The sequence below is a fragment of the Neofelis nebulosa genome, chromosome 5, assembly GCF_028018385.1.
Source record: "Neofelis nebulosa isolate mNeoNeb1 chromosome 5, mNeoNeb1.pri, whole genome shotgun sequence".
In the NCBI taxonomy this organism is placed as follows: Eukaryota; Metazoa; Chordata; class Mammalia; order Carnivora; family Felidae; genus Neofelis; species Neofelis nebulosa.
Genome location: NC_080786.1, coordinates 63,318,545 through 63,341,211, shown reverse-complemented (window position 1 = coordinate 63,341,211; position 22,667 = coordinate 63,318,545). Strand labels below are relative to the sequence as shown.

Genomic DNA, 22,667 nt, shown 5'->3' with positions numbered 1-22,667 from the left:
TTGGTTAAGTAAACAAAAGTCTAACCTGTATCATAAAAAGAGAGTCACAGCCCCTCAATCAAATTCTCAGACTCCGGCCAGTTTACAGAACCCAGAAACCCTTAAATGAAAGGGAGGCCACTGGGACACTACCAAAAATTTATAGTTAATCTTTCTCTAGCCTCTACCAAAGAGACCTACAACCTTTACTAGGGTAACTGTGCACTGGGGAAAAGGAAACAATCAGACCCTTTGGGGACTACTGGACAATGGCTATGAAGTGACATTGATTCCAGGAAACCCAAATGTCACTATGGCCCATTAGTCAGAAGAGGGACTTATAGAGGTTAGGTGATTGGTGGAGTTGGATCTCAGGTCTATCTCACAGTGGGCCCAGTTTGTCCCCAACTCCATCCTGTGGTTATTTCTTCAGTTCTGGAATGCATACTTGGAATAGATATACTTAGCAGATAGCAGAATCCTTGCATTGTTTCCCTGACCTATGAAATGAGGGCTAATATGGTGGAAAAGGCCAAGTGGGAGCCCCTGGAACCACTTCTGCCCAGAAAAATCGTAAGCCCATTCCTGGAGGGACTGCAGAGATTACTGCTACCACACACCTATTCAACAATCCTGTTTGGCTTGTGCAGAAGACAAATGGATCCTGGAAAATGACAGTGGACAATTATGAGCTTAAACCAGGTGATGACTCCAATTGCAGCTATTGTACCAGATGTGGTTTCCTTGCTTGAACGAATTAACACATCCCCTGGTACCTAGTGTACAGTTGCTGATCTGGCAAATGCTTTTTTTTCTTGATACCTGTTAGTAAAAACCACCAGAAGCAGCTCACTGTCAGATGGCAAGGCCACCAATTTGCCTTCACTGTCCTACCTTGGGGTATATCAGCTCTTCAGCCCTATGTCATAATGTGGCTCACAAAGATCTTAATCATTTTTCCCTCCCACAAGGTATCACACTGGTCCCTTATATTGATGACATATATTGATTGGACCTAGTAAGCAAGCAGTAGCAACTACTCTAGACTTATTAGTAAGGCATTTGCATGTCACAAGGTGGGAAATAAAATCCAAAAAGACCTTAGGGGCTTCCACCTCAGTGAAGTTTCTAGGGGTCCAGGAATATGGACTCAACATATATTCTCATTTGGGTGTTTTATTCCATGCTATTTACTGAGTGACCTAAAAAGCTGCTAATTTTGAATAAGGCTCCGGACGAGAGAAGGCTCTGTGACAGGCCCAGGCTTATGTGCAAGCTGCATTGCCACTTGGCCAGATGATCCAACAGATCCAATGGGGCTTGGAGTGTATGTTGCAGATGGGGATGCTGTTTGGAGCCTTCGATAGGCCCTTACAGGTGCATCATAGTGCATACAAGCTCTTAGAATTTTGGAAAAAAGTCCCACTGTCCTCTGCAGATAATTTGTTTTGAGAACCAGATCTTGGATTGCTACTGGGCCTGAATAGAGACTAAATGGGTCACCCAGTTACCATGAGACCTGAGCTATCCATCATAAACTGAGTGTCATCTGACTTACCAAACCAAGTTGGTTGTGCATAGCAGCATTGCACCATGAAATGGAAAGGGCCCAGCAGACCCTGAAGGCACAAGTGGTTTACATGAAGAAGCGGCCCATATGCTTGTGGTTCCCAATCCTGCTACAATGGAAGGATACAGCAAGGAGGCAGCTGTCTGCAAACTAGGAAGAGGGCTCTCACTAGACACTGAATCTACTTGCACCTTGATCTTGGACTTCCCAGCCAGCTTCCAGAACTGTGTGAAAGAAATGTTTGTTGTTTATGCTACCCAGTCAACGGTATTTGTTATAGTGGCCCAAACCGATTAAGGCAGAAATAGTAGTTTGCCAATCCCTGACCTAGAGTCCAGACTGGCACTGTCCAATAGAACTTTCTGTAATGATGGAAATGTTCTATATCTGCACTGCACAATGTAGTTGCCACTAGCTACATGTGGCTACTGAGCACTTGAAGTGTGACTAATGCAACTACAGAACTGAAATTTTCATCTTGCCTTCTTTTCAATTCCTGTAGCCCTTATCATTTATTTCTCTTAGGATTCATATAGTTTCTAAATTAGTTGCCCTGTCTCCATTTTCATTCTCCTCCAATCTACCCTTCACAAAGCTAGAGGGGTTTTTCTAAAACCAAATAGGATCCTAACACTTCTCCAAGGTTATGGTTCCTGGAAACTTTAGAAAGAAGTTCAACTCGCTAGCATGCCATATACATCCTTTCCTTAGGAAATCACACCCCAAAAACCAAGAGCACACTTCACACACTGTCCGTTAGCCAATTTGACAATAAATTATATTTAAAAAAATTTTTTTTTCAACATTTTTTATTTATTTTTGGGACAGAGAGAGACAGAGCATGAACGGGGGAGGGGCAGAGAAAGAGGGAGACACAGAATCGGAAACAGGCTCCAGGCTCCGAGCCATCAGCCCAGAGCCTGATGCGGGGCTCGAACTCACGGACCGCGAGATCGTGACCTGGCTGAAGTCGGACGCTTAACCGACTGCGCCACCCAGGCGCCCCAATAAATTATATTTAAAAAATAATAAAATAAAAAGTAAATTAAAAAAAGGAAATCACAAAGAAGGAAAATACCTTCCTCTGATCAGGTAAGTGATGATAAATTTCTTTCTTTTTTAATTTTTTTTAATGTTTATTTATTATTGACAGAGGGAGACAGAGCATGAGCATGGGAAGGGCGGAGAGACAGGGAGACACAGAATCCGAAGCAGGCTCCAGGCTCCCAGCTGTCAGCACAGAGCCTGATGCAGGGCTCGAACCCATGAACCGAGAGATCATGACCTGAGTCGAAGTCGGACACTTAACTGACTGAGCCACCCAGGCACCGCTATGATGATAAATGTCTTAAGAGTAGTCCCTCATCATACTTTGTCTCTTCTAACATTTCACACAGTGGCTTTCTAAATGCTGCCATGAAAAAAAAACCTTGGCTTTGGAGATGGAAATTAGAATCCTGCTTCTGGTACATTCAAGCAGAGACACTATGGATTCTTAATCGCCTTGAGCCTTACTCTACCTCTGTGCTAAATGGGAATGATGTTAATTATATCCAGGGTTTTGGTGCAGATTAAATGAGTCTGCACTTAGTAAAAAGGCTGTATACATGGTTGCTGTTGTTCTAATAACTATCAACTTTAGAAATGTTTCTCAATGGGGTGCCTAGGTGGCTCAGTCAGTTGAGCATCCGACTTCAGCTCAGGTCATGATCTCTCGGTTCATGGGTTCGAGCCCTGCATCAGGCTCTGTGCTGACAGCTCAGAGCCTGGAGCCTGCTTCGGATTCTCTGTCTCTCTCTCTCTGTCTCTACCCCGCTCATACTCTGCACATCTCTCTCTCTCTCTCTCTCTCTCTCTCTCTCTCTCTCTCTCTCAAAATCTCAAAAACAAATAAATATTAAAAAATTAAAAAAAGAAAAAGAAATGTTTCTCAAAAAGCAATACTGGTCTGACTTTACCTAAAATACTTTACCTAACATGTTTATCCCAAACACTCCTTTGACATTTTCTGTCTTTAGGTTTAAGACTGTAATTTCTCCACTTTTGTTTCTCTAACCAAAAATTTCAGCAATACCAATGGAAATTTGATTCTTGAGAGTCAAATGACAATGCCATCATATAAGCATGTCAGAAATGAAAGAAAAAGTAGTAATATTTTTAAGTATCCAAAGGGACTTTTCAAAGGGGACTTTTTTAGTGAGTTCTCCTAGGAGTAGTAGGAAAGGCACTGCCCTCAGAGAAGAAAATGAAGTAAAGAAACCACATTTTCAAGGGTGCCTGGCTGGCTCAGTCAGAATAGAGTGCTATTCTTTTTTAAAATATATATATTAAATATAATATCATGCTACTCTTGATCTCAGGATTGTGAGTTTGAGCCCTATCTTGGGTGTGGAGATTACTTAGGAATAAAATCTTTTTTTTTTTAAAGTTTATTTATTTGGAGTGAGAGAGAGAGAGAGAGAGAGAGAATGCATGCATGGGCTGGGAAGGGGCAGAGAGAGAGAGAGAGAGAGACGATCCCAAGCAGGCTCTGAGCTGGGCCTGATGCGGGGTTTGACACTATAACCGTGAGATCATGACCTGAGCTGAAGTCAAGAGTGAGACACTTAACCAACTGAGCCACCCAGGTGCCCCAAGAATAAAATCCTTAGGAAAAAAAACAAAAAAAACTATGTTTTCAGAGGAGGGAAAAGAAGTAAACTGACAATTTAGTTTACACTGGAAATGTTCTTTTTCCTTCCCTAGGGAAAGCCTGAAAGCACAAGATTTCTAAGATTAAGTATACTTTTCATTAGACCACAATACACTTTATGATAGATTTATATCAATACTTCATTTTTCAGGTCTTGAAATTAGGTCTAGAAATACCAAAGGACATTGTCATCAGTACACTTTTTTTTCTGTTAAGGGCAGTAAAGATTGATTATTTCATGAACTTAAGGTTTCCAAAACACTTAATGGATGTTTCAGAATACTTATTACATTGAACGGATATCTCTACAAAAACACCCCACTCTTGATATTAAAATTTCTTGGAAGACACAGATTTTTAAAAGTCATCTTTATTTATTTGTCTCAGTCTGCCTCAGTGTAGTTAGCATATACACTGTACAGCAAACCATATTAGCAAACCGGTGGCCATTCCTGCTTATTCTTTCCGGTGCTCAAGTTTGCAATCCCTACTAAATGCTCAGTAAATTCATGCGGAAGACGTGAATAACATTCATAGGGTAATTATGGTGATTCCTTAATCTCACAGGGTCTGGAACACAATTTTTGAGGCTGAGAGAGGAACTGCTTGTTTGTACCCCCAACTTCAATAAGCCCTAGGTAACAAGCCCGGTAGCCACCAAAGCATTTCCTTTCCCACTGAAACTTCATCCAATCTCGGTTGTATTTTCTTTCATTTCACTTATGGCAGTTTGCATAGGCTTTGGTATATTTTAGATGTTCTTAAAAATTTTAAGTTAACTGTCCAAGCAGAACTTTTTATATCTTGGTTACAGACCCCTCCGTAAGAAGATGACCATCGGCAAGAGAAAGGGAGGGATTGGAGGGGAGATACTGGCAGCTAAATTGGAGAAACCTGGTCATTTCCCCGAGCGAATAAGGCCTCTGGTGGGAGGGGGGATTGGAAGACGAGAACGCCACGTGACCTTGGGGGGGGCCCCCGGGCTGAGTCGACCCCGCCCCTCCGCTCGCCGCCGGGGGGCGCATGCGCAGCCCGTGTTAGTGATGGAGGAGAGAAGATGGCGGAAGCGGAGTGAGTGGCTTGCTGGTGACTGATGTCGTAACCGGGGGGCGAGTGGGGCAGCGACAAGTCCCCTGAGGGGAAAGCTCAAGGCTCTTTGGAGGGCAGTGCAGGGAAAGGGAGACCCAGGAGTTCCTTATCTTGCTTGGAGGAGCCCGCTTGGCCCATATAGGGGGGCGGAGGCCAACTGTAAGGGTCTAGTTACCTCCAGGCGGGAGCGCCCCTTCCGCCGTGTGATCCCGAATCGGCCGGGCCCTGCTGGCAGAGTCACCCCAGGGACCCCGACCGCTGGGGTCTTCCGGGAGGTGGGCCCCAGCGGGCCCCTCAGGCGCTGTCATCCCTGCAAGTGGGCCCCGCGGGCAGCTTCGTCACGGATGCCCGCTCCAGGGGCCCGCGGAGGCTGGGTAGGGTTGGGCGGGCACTGCCGGGCCTCCTTAGCGCTCCCCCCCCTTCCCGCCCCGGCGTCACCCCACTCCTCCTCGGAGGGAGAACCTGAGACGAGGCTGCTCACCGCCCTCCCCCAGGAGGCGTGGAGAAGGTGTCCTAGCGCGGGCCTTATCGCGGCGGGGGCTCCTGCGGGTCTGGCCAGGCTGAAACACCCCGGAAAGAAAGACCTTATTTCCCCTGTGTCTCTGGCTGCAGTGTTGACGCCTGCCTTAGAGAGCCATGTTCTTGTGCGGTGGTGTGGTGTGATGATGTCCTTAGTTAGCTACTCAAACTTCGTGTTTCCTGGGTAGGCCTCTTGTGCACCACGACTGCCAGCTGTATTTTGCAGACAGTACTACGCACAGACGGTGGAGTTAGTAAAATTGTTTTTTTGTGCCAGGTCTCCAAATGTGATACAATGGTTTGGTCCTTCCTGCTCACTGATGTTTAGATTTGGGCCTAGAATTCGGATTATCTGCGACCATCTTTGGTTTGTTAGTGAACGAACTTACCATGGGGTTTCAGTTTGAGGACGTGGTTGTGCAGAATAGCTGTCTGAAAGGACCAGAATTTAAACTGGCTTTTTGCATATCACTGCTACATGGGTAAGAGTTTTGACAGCCAGCAATTTGGCAAAAAGTTTACCTTGTCTACCACTAAATCTGTATGAGTTGAACGTATGATTTGATGATTGGAAAGCAGTTTGAAAAAGTATAAAAAAAAAAAAACCATAGAGAAGCATAAAGATGTGAGTCATTTACTAATCAAAAAACTGAAGTCAGCTGTTTTCCTCTACTATTTTCCTTTCACTTTTATTAAATTGAGGTTTTTTGTTTTTTTTGTTTTTTTACTTTTAATTCCTTGGACAGCCTATAAATACTATTTGCATAAATGGTGTAAAGAACAAAGAAAATTTGTACGTAAAGAGACACCATATGGGAATAGTGTGTGTATGCAGAATTAGTGCCAAATTCCTTTGTCTTTTCATGAAGTAGAAAGTGTTCTTGCTACATTCTTGTCAATGATGCTGATGTGATGTGTGGCAGATTTTGCTTCTCAGAAGAAAAGATTGGATAAGAAAGATAAAATCCGTAGTGTGCTTTTCACCATTCTGGTGCATTTCTAAGTTTTACTTTCTAACAATATTGAGGCCCTCAGATTTGACTTAAAATGTTGTTTGAATTTATTCAGTTGTAGATTCAGTGTTAAGTGGGATTTTATACCACAACAATGAAGTGAGTTTGAAGGAATCAGAAAGTCTGGTACAAAAATGTCCTTTACTGTCCATACATGAGGAAAGTAACATAATTACGGGTTTTCAAAATTTGGAGCAGTTCTTTATGAAAGGAGGTTTTTGGAAGGAAGTGAGGAAATTGTTGTCAGCTGCTCTGTTTTCCAGGAGTAATCTGCTTATAAGTATAACCAGAGTTATTAGGTGTAGTGTGGACAGTGTTGTAGACTAGGGGAAAAGCCGCTGTGAGTTAATAAAAACTTACTATTTTTACTTTTTAAAAAATGTTTATTTTTGAGAGAGAGCATGAGTGGGGAGGGAGAAAGAGGATCTGAAGCAGGCTCTGTGCTGACAGCAGAGAGCCCAATGCGGGGTTTGAAATCACGAACCTGAAGCAAAGTCGGACACTTAGCCAATGGAGCCACCCAGACGCCCCTACTTTTTTTTTTTTTTTTTTTTTTTTTTTTTTTTTTAAATGTAAGCTCTGTACCCAGTGTGGACCTTGAATTCACCACAACCCTGAGATCAAGAGTTGTGTGCTCCACCCATCGAGCCAGCCAGGTGCCCCTTGGAGGCCCACATCAAGTATAGAGATTACTTAAAAAATAAAATCTTTTTTTTTTTAATGTTTTTATTTATTTTTGAGACAGAGAGAGTCAGAGCATGAGCAAGGGAGGGGCAGAGAGAGAGGGAGACACAGAATCCGAAGCAGGCTCCAGGCTCTGAGCTGTCAGCACAGAGCCCGACGCGGGGCTTGAACTCACGGACTGCGAGATCATGACCTGAGCCGAAGTCGGATGCTTAACTGACTGAGCCACCCAGGCGCCCCCAAAAATAAAATCTTAAATTATTTTTAAAATTAATAAGAGAACATTTTAAAAGCAGAGTGTATATGGTAACCAGAAATAAGCTAATGAACACAAATGCTTAGGCATCCTATTTTAATAGTTAAGAATGACTTTGGTCAAAAGAAAGTAAAGAAATATTTTAAATTCTGATGTTGCTTTAGTATTTATTTTTTAAGTATAGTATTTTTTTATAAACTTGTTTCGGTTTCACTCATCTTTCAATAATGAAAAGATAAACTTTAGGCCAGGATTTATTTAAGTTGCATATCCTGAATTATTTGAACTCAAATTTAGAAGGTATTAACTATCAAATATGCTATATATTTGTGAAGTACTTTTCCTTTCTAAGTGTTTATGGTGACTGTATGCTATCTCTGCTATTATGAGGGTTGTCTTAAAAATTTAGATTGTTGCTGATTATTTCTTTGAAATAATTAAATACTCTTTAAAGCCTGTAACACAGTGCTTTTGCCGACACAAACCCTTTGTGTTACCTGACAGATTCAAGGACCACAGTACAGCTATGGATAGTGAAGCAAACCCTGGCACATCTTCTGTGTCGACAACAGCCAGTAGTACCACCACCACAACTATCACCACTTCCTCCTCTCGAATGCAGCAGCCACAGATCTCTGTCTACAGTGGCTCAGACCGACACGCTGTACAGGTATTTCAGTTATAATGACGGGTGGGCTAAGACTTAGGATGCCGTTATTTTTCTCTTAAGCCGGGTGAACCTGTTGTTTTACGTCCTCAAATGAGTCACATGATATTTTCTAAATGAGTGCAGTTAGAATAGTTAATATCTGAAACAATCAAAAGTTATTCAATAATCCTTCTATTGAAAGGGCTTACATTTGTCAGCATGTGGCTTATAAAACCATATGTCAAGAAAATTATAATTGGAAGTTCTCTAGGTGGCTGCTACAATGTGGAGACACTCAGCCTACAGCCAAAATATACAGAATGGATCTAGGCTTTTCTAGGTTCTTTTATATTTGAAACCAAAATATAGACTTAGGAAGATCTGTTCAGGTCTGTGGATGTGTTAAGAGGTTTATTTTATTTCTTTTTTTTTCTTTTAATATTTTTTAATCTTTATTTTTGAGAGAGAGACAGCATGTGAGCAGGGGAAGAGCAGAGAGAGAGGGAGACACAGAATCTGAAGCAGGCTCCAGGCTCTGAGCTGTCAGCACAGAGCCCGACGTGGGGCTCGAACTCACGAATTGTGAGATCATGACCTGAGCCGAAGTCGGACGCTCAACCGACTGAGCCACCCAGGTGCCCCTATTTTATTTCATTTTATTTATTTATTTTTTTTTTTGAAGATTTTTTTTTTTAATGTTTATTTTTGAGAGACAGAGTGCAAGTGGGGGAGGGGCAGAGAGAGAAGGAGACACAGAATCCGAAGCAGGCTCCAGGATCCGAGCTGTCAGTATAGAGCCTGATGCAGGGCTCGAACCCACGAGCCACGAGATCATGACCTGAGCCAAAGTCAGACGCCCAACCAACTGAGCCACTTAGGTGCCCCTAGAGGTTCATTTTAAACTCAAGTGGCTTAAGAACCTAAGCAGAAGAATCATTTAAAGTTCTTAGGGGCAGAGGGGGGAAGGGAATATTTAGGAAAAGTTTTAGTCTCTTCACTTGGTTGCAAAATTAAGTTTACTTGGTTAACTTTTATAATGAGGTTGAGGCAATATGGTATTTCATAAAAACGGCATGGGCATTGTAGTCTGATATGCTCTTTGTTTGAATTCCATTTTCTTAATCCTTAGTAGCTATGTGTCTTGGCTGAGAGGCATGATCTCTTTGACCATCAGGAAATTGTAAAATGAGGATGAGACCACCTAGTTCCTCAGTTACTTTGATCATTAAAGGAAGCATTAAAACGGTGTGGGGCACATTATATATTCCCAATCAATAACAGTAGCTAATATTTATTGAATAATTGCTATGTGGCAAGCATTTGATGAATGCTTTACGTGGATTATCTTTTTTTTAAAGTTTATGTATTTTTGAGAGAGAGCATTAGCAGGGGAGGGGCAGAGAGAGAGAAAAGATGGAGAACTCTAAGCAGGGTCCCTGCTGACAGTGCAGAGTCTGGTGTGGGGCTCAAACCCATGAGATCATGACCTGAGCTAAAAATCAAGAGTCGGACACTCAACTGACTGAGCCACCTAGGGATCCCTCTTTTTTTTAATTTTTTTTATTTTTAAAGTTTATTTATTTATTTTGAGAGAGAGAGAGGGGGCAGAGACAGGGAGAGAGAGAAAGAATCCCAAGCAGGCTCTGAACTGCCAGTGCAAAGCCTGGAAGCAGGGCTTGAACTCATAAACTATGAGATCATGACCTTATCCAAAGTCAAGAGTCAAAGGATGTTAACCTACTGAGCCACTCAGGCATTCCTGGATTATCTCTTTTAATCCTCACCACACCTCTGTAAAGTGGATGCTGTTATCTCCCATTTTACAGATGGGAAAACGGATGTTTTAAATAGATTAACTTTTCCTAAATTCACATAGCTAGTAGATTGTCTGGTTTTAGAGTTGTGCCTTTAATCACTCCGTGAGTTTTTATGTTTCATTCTACTCTGAGAATAACTTAACCTGGTTGCGATATAGTCCTCTCTCCACTCCATTTTTCTAGATTGGATATCCCAGCATAATGGCTTTTAACTGTTGTGTTGTTTAGAATTCTGAAGTTACCATGGGGTAGAATCAGAGTTGTTGAAGATTGAGTCAGTCCAGCAAAAGTTCAAACTGGAATGAGGAATGTGTTTTTAATGTTTTTTACCTTCTTTGCGGCAAGGGATCTAGGAGAGAGTATCTAGATGTTTGAGTATGTGGTTGATGTGGTATTTTAATATGACATTTTGATCTCTAGTTTTTATCTAAGCTGAATGTGTTAATAAAAAATAAGATGTTACTGGAGAAGGATAGGTATAGGTATCTCTCACAAATAGCACTTATACTAGTTCTTATGAGGTGATAGAATTGCTTCCTCTAAAGTACAGTCAAATCAATATTCATTGAATTACCTAAGTAGTTCTTTAATACTGTCCAGCATTCTTTTCCAGTCCCATGAGTTCTCTTTACCCTTTTTGTTTCTTTAAAGATTAAAATAAGAACAATGTGTTGCACCTTTAACTTGCCTTTTAGGAGTCTCTCTTCCATCAGTGTGTCATTGAACAATAATGAAAGACTGTGTTGACAATAGAAGAAATGGCTACACTGACAAAAATGTGTCAAATAGATTATATTTATCTTTTATTTTAGCTTGACTTTAGTTTTGTTATGGAATTCGAAGAACATATATAGATTTACCTGACCCAAAAGGTGTACTGCTGTAATTCTAAATTGCTTAATGCTGGTCTGTCGTCTCCTGAGAGGTCAAAAGCGTACATTGATATTGTGACAGGAGTCTGTAGCAGATACAGCCAATCTGTAGTTGGAGAGATGAGATATGAATACATGAAAGTAAACAAGGAAATACGTTTCTTGGAATTTGGATAAAGAGATTCATTGCTCTGTGGTTCATGGTGTCCTGACTCAGACCTCAAGCTGTAGGATTATGGCTCAATTACTCTGTTAGTTCTGAACACTGTGGTTTGATCCTGAGAGTAGGGTTTTGTGCTGTTTCAGATCACTGTGGGGCATGGTGTGACTTTGGAATGTGGTTGCAGAGGAGAGGTCTAGTCTGACTTATGAGTTTGGACAGATCAAGGATTTTTTTCTCTTTTTTTAGAATACTTTTCTACATGTATCTATTTGTGAAGTTTCAGGATCAGATTTTATATTTTACTAATATTCACAGTAATTAACAGTTTTTCAGGAATTTTTTTAAGTTAGAATAGTTTTTTTTTATGTTGAAAGGAATCTGACATTTAAAAACATTAAAAAAAACTAATAATTTAAAACAGGAAGTAGCTTTATAGTTTTACATGATTATTTATATAATACCTGCTTGTAGATTTTTTCCAGATATTTACGGAAAGTACAAATGAGAAGGTAAAAATCTCCTCGAATCTAGCTGTCTATTGGTAGTCTTTTAATGTTTTCCTGAATAGTCTTTCAAATATTTTAATATAAAATGGTATCTTACTCTATACACTATTTAGTAATCTGCTTTTTTCACCAAATGATATATTTGGGAATTTTTTTTTTGTTGCTAAAAGTAGATATGTCTGTGCTGTACAATACAGGTGTATTGTGTTCCTAGGTGCTTGTGGCTATTTATATTAAAATTTAGTAAAATTAAAAACTCATTTTCTTAGTTGCATTAGCTGCATTCGTAAGTGCTCAGGAGACACATGTGGCTAGTGGCTGCTATATTGAGCAGCATTGATCTATGTTATTATTTGTAATGGCTGTAAATGCATATTCCTCTCTATACCCAAGCCCGGAATGCTACCCAGTTTTCTCTAAAACAGTACGCCAGTTTACATCCTTACTGACACTGTGAGAGTTATCTGTTTCCCCATTTAGTGGTAATATTCTTTTAAGTCAGTTATTCAGTTCTTGCTTTGGCAGCGCATACACTAAAATAAGTCAGTTATTCATCTGAAAGTTGGAAAATAGTATCTTGTTTTAATTTGTAAATTTTGACTAATGAGAGTGAAGATTTTTTCAGGTGCTTATTTGGCTCTTTTTTCTTTTGTGAATTGCTTCTTTTGGGTGGCTTTGATTTGTACAGATTAGCGAATCTTAGTCATACGTAACTAGGAGAGAACTATGTTAATAAACATTACCCTCAATATTAACGTAGTGAAATTTTAAACCACCGCTTGTTTTATACTTCATGGTTCAGCTTAACATTAAGATCATGATTTGACATTGGTTCAATTGACTCGTCACAGGTGATTCAGCAGGCATTGCATCGCCCCCCCAGCTCTGCTGCTCAGTATCTTCAGCAGATGTACGCTGCTCAGCAGCAGCACTTGATGCTACACACCGCAGCCCTCCAGCAGCAGCACTTAAGCAGCTCCCAGCTTCAGAGCCTTGCTGCAGTTCAGGTGAGACTTAACTGAATTCAGACTTTATGAGGTAAAGTTGGCAAAAGTTCACATTTTTTGCAGATAATTACTGAAAATAGATATATTGGGTATTATTTCGGAATTTTCAGATGTCCTGTCATTAGTTTGTCTTAAATTAATAGGCTGCCAGATAGAAGTTAATAAAAAGTGTACGGATATGTTTTATATGTTACTCGGTTGCTAGCTCCGTCCCACTTCTTTTTATCTACATTGCAGAAATACTATGCTAGTGTCATGGTTTTGTGGGTGATAAAATTCTGGGTACAACAGTGAATACTTAGGGTTACAGGAATTGTATTTACATTTCAGTGAAAAAAATTTTAATATAAATAATTTACATTCATTAAAAAAAATCAAGCAGTAAAAAAAAAAAAAAAAAATCAAGCAGTATAAAATTGTTTATAAGAGGTAAAGTGGAGGTGTTCATTTTCTAGACCCACTGCTGTTTTTCATTCTTCACAGGTGGCTGCTGTTCAGTATATATTCCTCCAGAAATTTTCTGTATAAAAATATATATACATGCACCTTTCTTGTATCTAGTCATAACTTCCTAGTGATAACGGGATATTTTTATAATTAAATGCTTGCTTTAAAAAAGATTTTCATTCTTACTCTGTTTATTTAAATAAGATTGTATGTGAAGATTTAATCTTAAATATTCTTATGAGAGGAGGATCTCAGTTGATTGAACCTGAAAAAGGTTTATTTCTGTTAGGAACACAGCTCTTGCATCTTCTTTGTAGTATGATTTTAAATAACTTCATATTCATGATACAAGTTAGGAAACTGAAACCCACTGGCACTTGATGTGGCTCTATTTTCTTTTTCATAACGTTGGAGTGGTGATTCCACTTGAAAGAAGACAGAGACTTGTAGAGTGAAACTGACAATGAGTGCAGCTCTTAAAATAAGATTAGCCTTTGGGTCCTTCGTTTTCATTATTCAACTTTTTCCTTTTTTTCTTAAGCTGTTGGGCCAAAGCTTAATCTGTGTTGACTGTGAATTGAATTTTGCATTGGTTCATACCTAGATGTTTTAACTTTTATTGTGATTTTTTGGTATCTTGGTGCCAGAAAGTTTTTAACTTCAGATTTTTATAGACATATTATAAAGATCTTATTATTTTAGGCAAGTTTGTCCAGTGGAAGACCATCTACATCCCCCACAGGAAGTGTCACACAACAGTCAAGTATGTCCCAGACATCTGTAAGTGCCCTAAATTTTTTCCTGGATTTAAAAATGTTAATTACTGCTTTCCAAAAGTGAACTTAATATTTACAAAGTTGCTGTTGTATATTTGTTGATTGATACTTAAGTGATAAGTGCGTAGAAATAGAAATGATAAGTTTCAAGAATTCAGAGCTAATGTTAAGCTTCTGAAAACCTGAGTTTTTTTTTTAATAAATTTTTTTTTAATGTTTATTTATTTTTGAGAGAGAATGAGCAGGGGAGGAGCAGAGAGAGAGAGAGGGACACACAGAATCCAAAGCAAGCCCCAGGCTCCTAGCTGTCAGCACAGAGCCTGACACGGGTCGAACTCACAAACTGCGAGATCATGACCAGAGCTGAAGTAGGACACTTAATTGACTGAGCCACCCAGGCGCCGTGAAAATCTGAGTCTTAAAAAAAAAATGTTTTTGTATTATTTCTTATATATGTTTTCCTGCTGATTTTTCTCAGATTTTATGTGATTCAGAATTATGGCAGTTTTCAGTATGTATTGAAAGCCTGAAATGTACAATGCAGGAGTATTAGGCCATGTATTCCCTGCAATATACTAAAGAATGTCAACCCTTGGTAGACATCTAAATGTTTCTAGCTTTTTTTGGACACTTCACATTTTAGAAATTAATACTTTTCAGCTTATGCTTACTTGACTTATCTTGGCCAATTTACAAGTATCCATTCAAGATAACGTAACTTTAAAAAAAATTTTTTTTTGAAGTTTATTTTTATTTTGAGAGAGAGAGAGAGAGAGAGCGCAAGCAGGGGAGAGGGCAGAGAGAGTAGAAGAGAGAGAATCCCAAGCAGGCATGCACTGTCAGCACAGAACCTGATGCGGGACTCAATCTCACGAACTGTGAGATCATGACCTGAGCCAAAATCAAGAGTTGGACGCTTAAATGACTGAGCCACCCAGCACCCTAAGATAACGTAATTTATTTTGAGAAAGGAGTAAATCTGATTTGCTATATTGCACATATATAGAAATTGTGCAGTTTCCCAGTTAAAAGAAATTTATAGGCATGTAATATTTTTTTATCTTGATAGAATTTCACATTGTAAGAATATTGAAAATTTCTATATACTTTTTACTCAGATTCACCATTGTTAGCATTTGGTTCATTGCTTTATCATTCATTCTTTCTCTCTACATATATACGTGTAGACAGACATCTTTTTCTGAACCATTTGCAGGTTAGTTGAGACATGTTCCTTTATTCTTAAATACTTCAATATGTATTTCCTATGAACAAAGTTGTTCTTTTACAAAACCACATGAGAATGGTCAGATGCAGGAAATTTAACAGTGTAGTCCATATTCACATTTCGTTAGTTCCAGATTTCTCTGTCTCCTCCACTGTAGACGTTATGGACCAGATAACTTTTTGCTGTGTGTGTAGGGGGGCTATCCTGTGCACTGTTTGGGTCCTTAGCAGCATCCCTAGCTTCTACCCACTAGATACTAGTAGGCCCTCCTCATTGCCACAGTGTGACAACCAAAAATGTCTCTAGGCACTGGCAGATGTTTCCTGGAAGGCAAAACTGCCCCTGGTTGAGAACCATTGAGTTAACCTAATAATATCCTTTCTAACTAATTTTTCCTGATCCCAGATGATAATACTCTGATACTTTGTAAAATCGACTGCAGTAGAGTTTAGTTGTAGATTGCTAAGGAATTGCAGATAACTTGTACTGTATTTCTTTAGCTAGGGGTATGGTCTTTGCTGACTAAGTACATATATAGGAGCATATGATTATTTTTATGGCTACTGACATTTTTAATTTAAAAATCCTATTTTTGGCATGGAAGTATCCTGGAACATGAATAAAATTAGTTAAATCTCACTTCGTGAGATCAAGCCCTGCATCAGGCTCTGTGCTGGCAGTGCATACCTACTTGGGATTCTCTCTCTCTCTCTCTCTCTCTCTCTCTCTCTCTCGCCCCTCCCCTCTTTGTCTCAAAATAAATAAATAAACTTAAAAAAAAAAAAAAAGATGTTACTTATGACTTGTAAACAGACTGAAAAAGAAAAATTTAAGCAATGTAATCTAGCCCTAAGCCTTAATACTATAATTATGGTTATTGATGCCGATGTGTCTTTAATTAATACATTGGTAGTTAAGGCAAGCACTGTAAACATTTGTGAGCTGGTTAAAAAAAATTATGGGCAAATTTTTTTATTCTTTGAAATACTGGAATGTCATAAATATCAAAGAGATTTTCAAATTATTAAAAGGTATCCTTTTAAACTATTTTTCTCTCATGAATTTATGTATGTGACTTTCACAGAAATTCTGATTCCAGTGATTGTATTTATTTTTTTATGACATTATTAGTGCTGCTTGTCATAAACCAGGCAGGCTTGTATGTATGATAAAACATGCCAGAACCTGTGATTGGTTGGTGGGGGGAAAGAGGTAAGCATGGAGAGCAGATGTCCAGGAAAATAAAAAAAAAATACACTGCATTTGTTTTATTTTATATCCCAGTTGAGCAGTAGCTCAAGTGAGTTGACTAGCTATCCAAATTATGATACCCAAGGTAGCTTAGTAAGTATGGGTCAGTCTCCAAAAGAGGGAAAGAGTGTGGTAGCAGAAATCTCTAGGTAGTGATACTAATGAGCCATGTCAGGTGGCAGTCTAGAAACTTTTCACAGTTTTTGGTTATTTCAAGGTAGGATTCCAGATCAACAGTGAAATCCCACCGGGAAGGGTCCAGCCTCCAGTAGGAGAAAGGGCTAGAAGGTAGGTTGTCAAGTCATCAGCCAGATCCATAGATTTGGATTTAGAGTAGGAGTGGGATCCCAATGGAGAAATAGAATATTATTAAACAACGGAGTCAAAATCCAGTCATTGTGATTTAGGGTTGAAACTGTAGAGAAGGCTGTTGTTAATTGAATATATAGGTAATCAGTGGGTGCCAGCATCCTCTTCTTTCCAAACCTCATTAAAACAGACTAATTCTAGACTTTGATCAGTAGTGAGAGTGGTGATTTTATGATTGTTTGGTTTTAAAAGTAGTTGGGACTGAGTGTTCAAGTTGATGCCTTTGTACTTTAACTGAATTGGACTTAGATTTAGTTAAATTTGATTTGCCAAAATGAAATCCAAACCAATTAAAAACTCTGCTGCAAAAAAAAGCAACAAAGTTAAAAACCAACAGAATGATTAAAAATATATTAGTACCTTGTAGATTAACCAGCTGATATTTGTGAAATAACAAGGATTCATTTATAATTGTAAGATAAACAATGACAATTCACAAAAGACCTGTATTGGTAATTTTCAAAGAAAAATTCCTGGCTTCTCAATATATGAAAATGTATTTACTGTATTAGTAACAAAGAAGTGTATGTAAAAACAAGGACATCTCTTAAATCAGAAAACAAGGAACAACATTGAGTCAATACCCATTATTGGCAAGGATGTGAGAAAGTAGGTATACTCATACACTATAAGTGGGAATGTATTTGGTACAACCTTTCTGAAAGATTATTTGTCAATGTGTATGAAAATTTCAACTATGCGTTCCCTTTCACTTACTGTTATTTTTAGTGACGTCATTTACTAAAAATGACAGATAATTATGACATAGATAATCATGCAGAAATGACATAATTATACAACTATGCATGGTTTATAATCGTGAAAAATTATAAACAATATAAATAAGTGCCCATTAATTAAAGATTAAACAAATTATAGTTAATTCGTACAGTGGAATACTATAGCTAAAAAATGTGTGTGTATACAGAGACTTACATTTTCATTAGGCATTAAGTGAAAAAAGCAAAAAATTACAGTATGATCTCATTAACTTATATTTAGGTTATTCTGTTTTTCAGTTCTAAAATTTCCATGTGATTCTTATTTGTATCTTCTATTTGCTGAGAGTTTTTCCATTCAAGTGGGCTCACGTTGCTTGTTCAAAGCATTTTTATGATGACTGCTTTAAAATCTGCCAGATAATTTTATCTTTCATCTTGATGTTGGCATCTACTTATTGTCTTTTGTATTCAGCTTAGGTCTTTCTGGTTCTTAGTTTGATGAGTGATTTTTGATTGAAACCTCAATATTTTGAGTATTATGAGTGTATCATATTTAAACTTTGTGTTTTGGCTAGCTTCTGAAAGGGAATGTGTGCCACCTCCTTACTATCGTCTGAGGGTAGAAAGTCCAGGTTACCCATTTGATCTCTATTGACACTCATAATTGCTGAGTGGTGGTGAGAGTCCTGGCTGGAGGGAGCGAGGGGAGTAAGAGTACCTGTTACTGCTCCACTGATACTGCAAGGACAGGGTGGGTTGGTGGTGGTAAGTCTGTTACTGCCTGGCTGGGATGAAAGTCCTGCCTCTCTACCTTGTTTTCTCTGAAGCATATCCATTGGAAGGATTAGGAGAATTGGGGTACCTCATTACATCCTGGTGTAGGTGGAAGTTTTTGCTGGTGTGGGTGGGCCACAGTGTTTTCTGTGGTGTTTGGCTAGAGTAGAGCAGTTGTCTAAAAGTTTTCCATGTTGTAGGTAGCCTCTTTCTTGGTCTTTCGGCTGGAAAGAACAGGCTGCTTTTGGGGCTTTTTTTGTTTGTACCCATTTCTATTTCTGGGTTACTGACTACTTCAGCTTAAAATTTGGGGTTCTATAAGACAAAAAGAAAACCCAGGGACCTCACAACAACATGTTTCAGTGGGTTCTGAGGTCCTTAGCCAGTCTGCTTCTCTCCACCTCTCGGGATCTTCTTATGCTTATTTTATATGTAACATCAAAGGTTTTTAGTTTTATTTAGTGGGCGGGATACTGAAAAGTATCTCTATCTTCCTGGAAACAGAATTCCTGTCATTTAACTTACTTAAAAAAAAAATCTATATATCTGCCTGACTATTCAGGAAGAAAATCTGTGATACACAACAAATTGTTAGTCATTTGTTATCTCTGAGGAAGTAGATTGAAGAGCTTTATTTTAATTTTTATATTGCCTAAATAAAACACAAACGTACTCGTGTTGTTTAAGGGACATACACTACAATTGTATAAAGTAGAAGGGACATCCTGATTCAGTAGTCCCTTTGGCCCTGAAAAAATTTTGTGTCAGGCTTTCCTATTACTGTGTGTTTTTATACATGAATGTAAACAGATAGACTTATGTAGTTAATTTTATTTGTCTGTTTTAATGTAAGTGAAGTGCCATCATTCTCTATATACTTTCTCTTTTATGGGCATTTTCAGCTGGAAAGGATTATGTAGCTGAAAATTGCAATCATAAGTCTCTAAATGACTCAATAGCTGTTTGTATCTCATTCTCTTTTTCTTTGTTGTCTTTTGGTCCTGGGATCTACATTAATCTTGGGTGTTTTGATTTTCATTCACTGTACTATTTAGTCAAAAAGGAAAAACCTTGTTTGTGATAGCTTTCTACTTATGGTGCTAAACAAGATGAGATTTTGAAGCCCAGTTCTATGATTCTTTTTCATTCATACATTTCACTTATACGACACATATTTATTAGCATTCAATATGTGCCAGACCCTTTAGGTGCTGGGAGCACAGCAACACAACAGACAAATTCTCTGTCCTTGTGGAGCTAGGGATAGACAGATGGTAAGCTGGTATGTAATATGTCAGATGGTAAGTGCTATAAAGAAGAATAATGCAAGAAGGGGGAATGGGGAGAGGGAATTTGCTTTTTTAACCAGGGTGGTCAGGGAAAGCATTGCGAATAAAAATGGTATTTGAAGGAGAGTGAAGGAGGCAAACATGCTCGAGGAACAGAGAGGAGGGTAGTGTGGCTGGAGTGGAATGAGAGAGTGGGAGTGTGGTGTAGAGATGACATTTGAGAGGTAATTGTAATCCAGTTGGGAAGAGATGATAAAACTTTTACTCACATTTAATTGCGAAGCTATTGGAGAGAAGAGCTATTTCGGTAGGGAAGCCACATGATCTCAGACAGGTTTTAACTTAGTGGCGGTGTTAGGTTCTAGGGGGCAAAGATAGAAGCAGGGAGACCAGTTAAATGGTTTTTAATGGTTATCTGAGAGATTAGTGACTTAGACTGTGATGGTGATAGTAAATGTGGTGAAATGTGGTTGCACACAGAATTCAATCTTACTTAAGCTATTGCATAGTGTTGCATAGTATGGATGCGCTTTATCTTATATAACCATCTCCATTGCTGGACATTTTAAGTTACTTACCATATTTTAATTGTTTCAGCATTGCAGTTTTTCTAAGATGTCAAAATCTGAAAGCAAATGGGAGATTATGAGGTTTCTTGTTTGTTTTGCTGTTATGTTTATAGCTTGAATCTCAGATAGTAGAAATAATGGTTTTCTATAATAAATAGAATACACATTTTATTTCATAGTATTATTAAAAGTGTGCGGTCTTGGGGCGCCTGGGTGGCTCAGTCAGTTGAGCGTCCGACTGTGGCTCAGGTCATGATTTCGTGGTCTGTGAGTTCAGGCCCTGTGTCGGACTTTGTGCTGACTGCTCAGAGCCTGGAGCCTGCTTCAGATTCTGTGTCTCCCTCGCTCTCTGCCCCTCCCCCGCTCATGCTCTGCCTCTCTCTCTCTCTCTCTCTCTCTCTGTCAAAAATAAACATTAAAAAAAATTTAAAAAGCGTGCAGTCTCTTAAAGGAAATCCTTTAAGTAGATATTATTTGAAATATTAGATATTATCGAAATGGGTAGATATTATTTGAAATATTAATATTTTATTATTCTAGACACTTGAATTACCTACTAATACCCACTGAATAATGAGCCAGGAAAAGGTATACACTGCATTGAAGTGGTAAAAACAAAACAATGTACTAAACGTTAAAAAAAAAAAGGAAAATAACATTTCCTTTCCTATTTTAAAGTAACACCTACATAGAAAAGACAAAAAAGAAAATACACATTATCCCAAATTTTACCCGTAGTGGGGATTAGTCACCTTTAAATTTTGGTGACTGTTCTTCCAGAGGGGTGTGTGTGTGTATCCATATATATATGAAATTTAATCACATACAGTTTTATGAGTGCATTATTGTGTGTATATACTATGCATTCATTTTTCTCTCAACGTGTTTTTCACATGTGATATGTATGTATACATGAAGACATTTTCAGATAATTATGTAAGTGGGAATGCAAGGAATGTACTCTATATGTTATTCTACAGTTTTTTCATTCTTCAGTGGGTCATTAAAGATATTTTCCTGTCATTGAATATTACAGATATATATTATCCTTTTAATGTCTGTGAACTATTATGTCTCTGTAGACATACCTGATTGATTTTGATCAGTCATATAACAGGAGTGGTTCTCAAATGGGCTTTGGCTTTAGGGAGAATTCTGGGCCGGACACCCTATGTAACCTCCTTTTGGGCAGATACCAAGATGGTTGGGAGTCAAATGGCTTTTCTTGGTATACGTGGTTTTCTCTGGTGACTCTTGGAATTAGTGCTTCCAACTGGGAAGAGAGCTTCCGTAATAAGGGCTCAAGGAGTATGGGTCCTTTATGGAGTATGGGTCTTTGGGTATGAGGTGACAGGATTGGCCAAGGCTTTAAAGTGATAAGAAATTAGGAATGTTGGGATGGAATTAACAGAGAATATAATCCAAACAGTTAAGGGCTCTGGTTCAGGTCAACAGACCAAAGCAGAGAGTAGAGGAGAGGCTTATCAGTTGTGGGAAGGAAAGGAAGTTTTTTTAGTTAGATGAGTTATGGAGATGGACTTCTCGCACAGATACATTTGCCCTCATGGGTTAGGCATTTGTGAGGAGACACTTGCTATGTGGAACTTAAAAATAAACATGATATTGGTTTTTTAATCTTACAGCCTGCACAGAATGGAATGCAGGTGGTGAGGAAGTTACAATTTAGTTTTCGTACTTCCTTTTTTTCTTTTTTAAGAAAAAGAAAAGCATTCTGTTTGTACTTTGTGTTCTGCTTCCTTACAGAGCACTCTCAGGCATTTTAGCTACCAGCAAATCATTTTTTATAAAGACTTTTTTTTTGTGTTTCTGTTTAGAGTGTGTGGTCTATTCTTACTAGAGTTCCTCCCCGCCCCTCCCCTTCTTCCTTCCACTGACGAAAAAAAGTGCCATGGCACTATTACTGCAGAATGACCCAAATTAGCAAGTGATCAGGGTGTAGAAGACAACTCTGAACGCCAAAGCACATGGGTCAGAAAACCTGAGTCCAGTTTTACCCTGCTAAGTGATTTAATCTTTGCAGCAAGGTTTTGTTCAAAGTGTCCATTTGTAGAGGTATAGGAAAATAAAAAGCTTTGGGAGGGGGCTATTAATAATTTATTATAAAGCACATCAAAAATAGAGTTGAACTAATATTACCACACTGCCTCTGCCTTTTTACTCTGCTTTGTTAGGGACTGTACCAAAATGGCTTTTTTTCTCTCATACACATCTACTGATACTCTGTGTTGGGCTTATATATTAATTAAAATTATGAAGTGTGCCTTAAAATAACATGGCATTCGTTAACTCAGTAAACTTATTGAATGAAGGTACTTTTGTATATATTGGATATATTAAGGCAAATAGTCCATGATCCCCCACCTTATAGAAATTATTGTTTATAAGAGTGAGATAGAAGTATATGC

The 22,667-nt window shown here is 38.7% G+C and overlaps 1 protein-coding gene across 11 annotated transcripts in view; it reads left to right on the top strand.

The window, feature by feature from the left end:
• The first annotated feature begins 5,247 nt into the window (after window positions 1-5,247).
• Window positions 5,248-22,667, top strand: part of PHC3 (polyhomeotic homolog 3) — a 90,118-nt gene continuing 72,698 nt past the window's right edge. For 8 of the 11 annotated variants that reach the window (XR_009261996.1, XR_009261998.1, XR_009261997.1 and 5 more), the window contains exons 1-3: window positions 8,307-8,472; window positions 12,661-12,816; window positions 13,966-14,043. Coding sequence is in view for 8 of the 11 variants with exons in the window: in XM_058730469.1 (XP_058586452.1) it covers window positions 8,329-8,472; window positions 12,661-12,816; window positions 13,966-14,043 (378 nt within the window). In the remaining 3 variants the exon portion in view is untranslated. Of the gene's footprint in view, window positions 5,313-8,306; window positions 8,473-12,660; window positions 12,817-13,965; window positions 14,044-22,667 lie in introns of those variants that run through there. The other 3 variants (XM_058730468.1, XM_058730466.1, XM_058730464.1) reach the window with 2 other exon arrangements.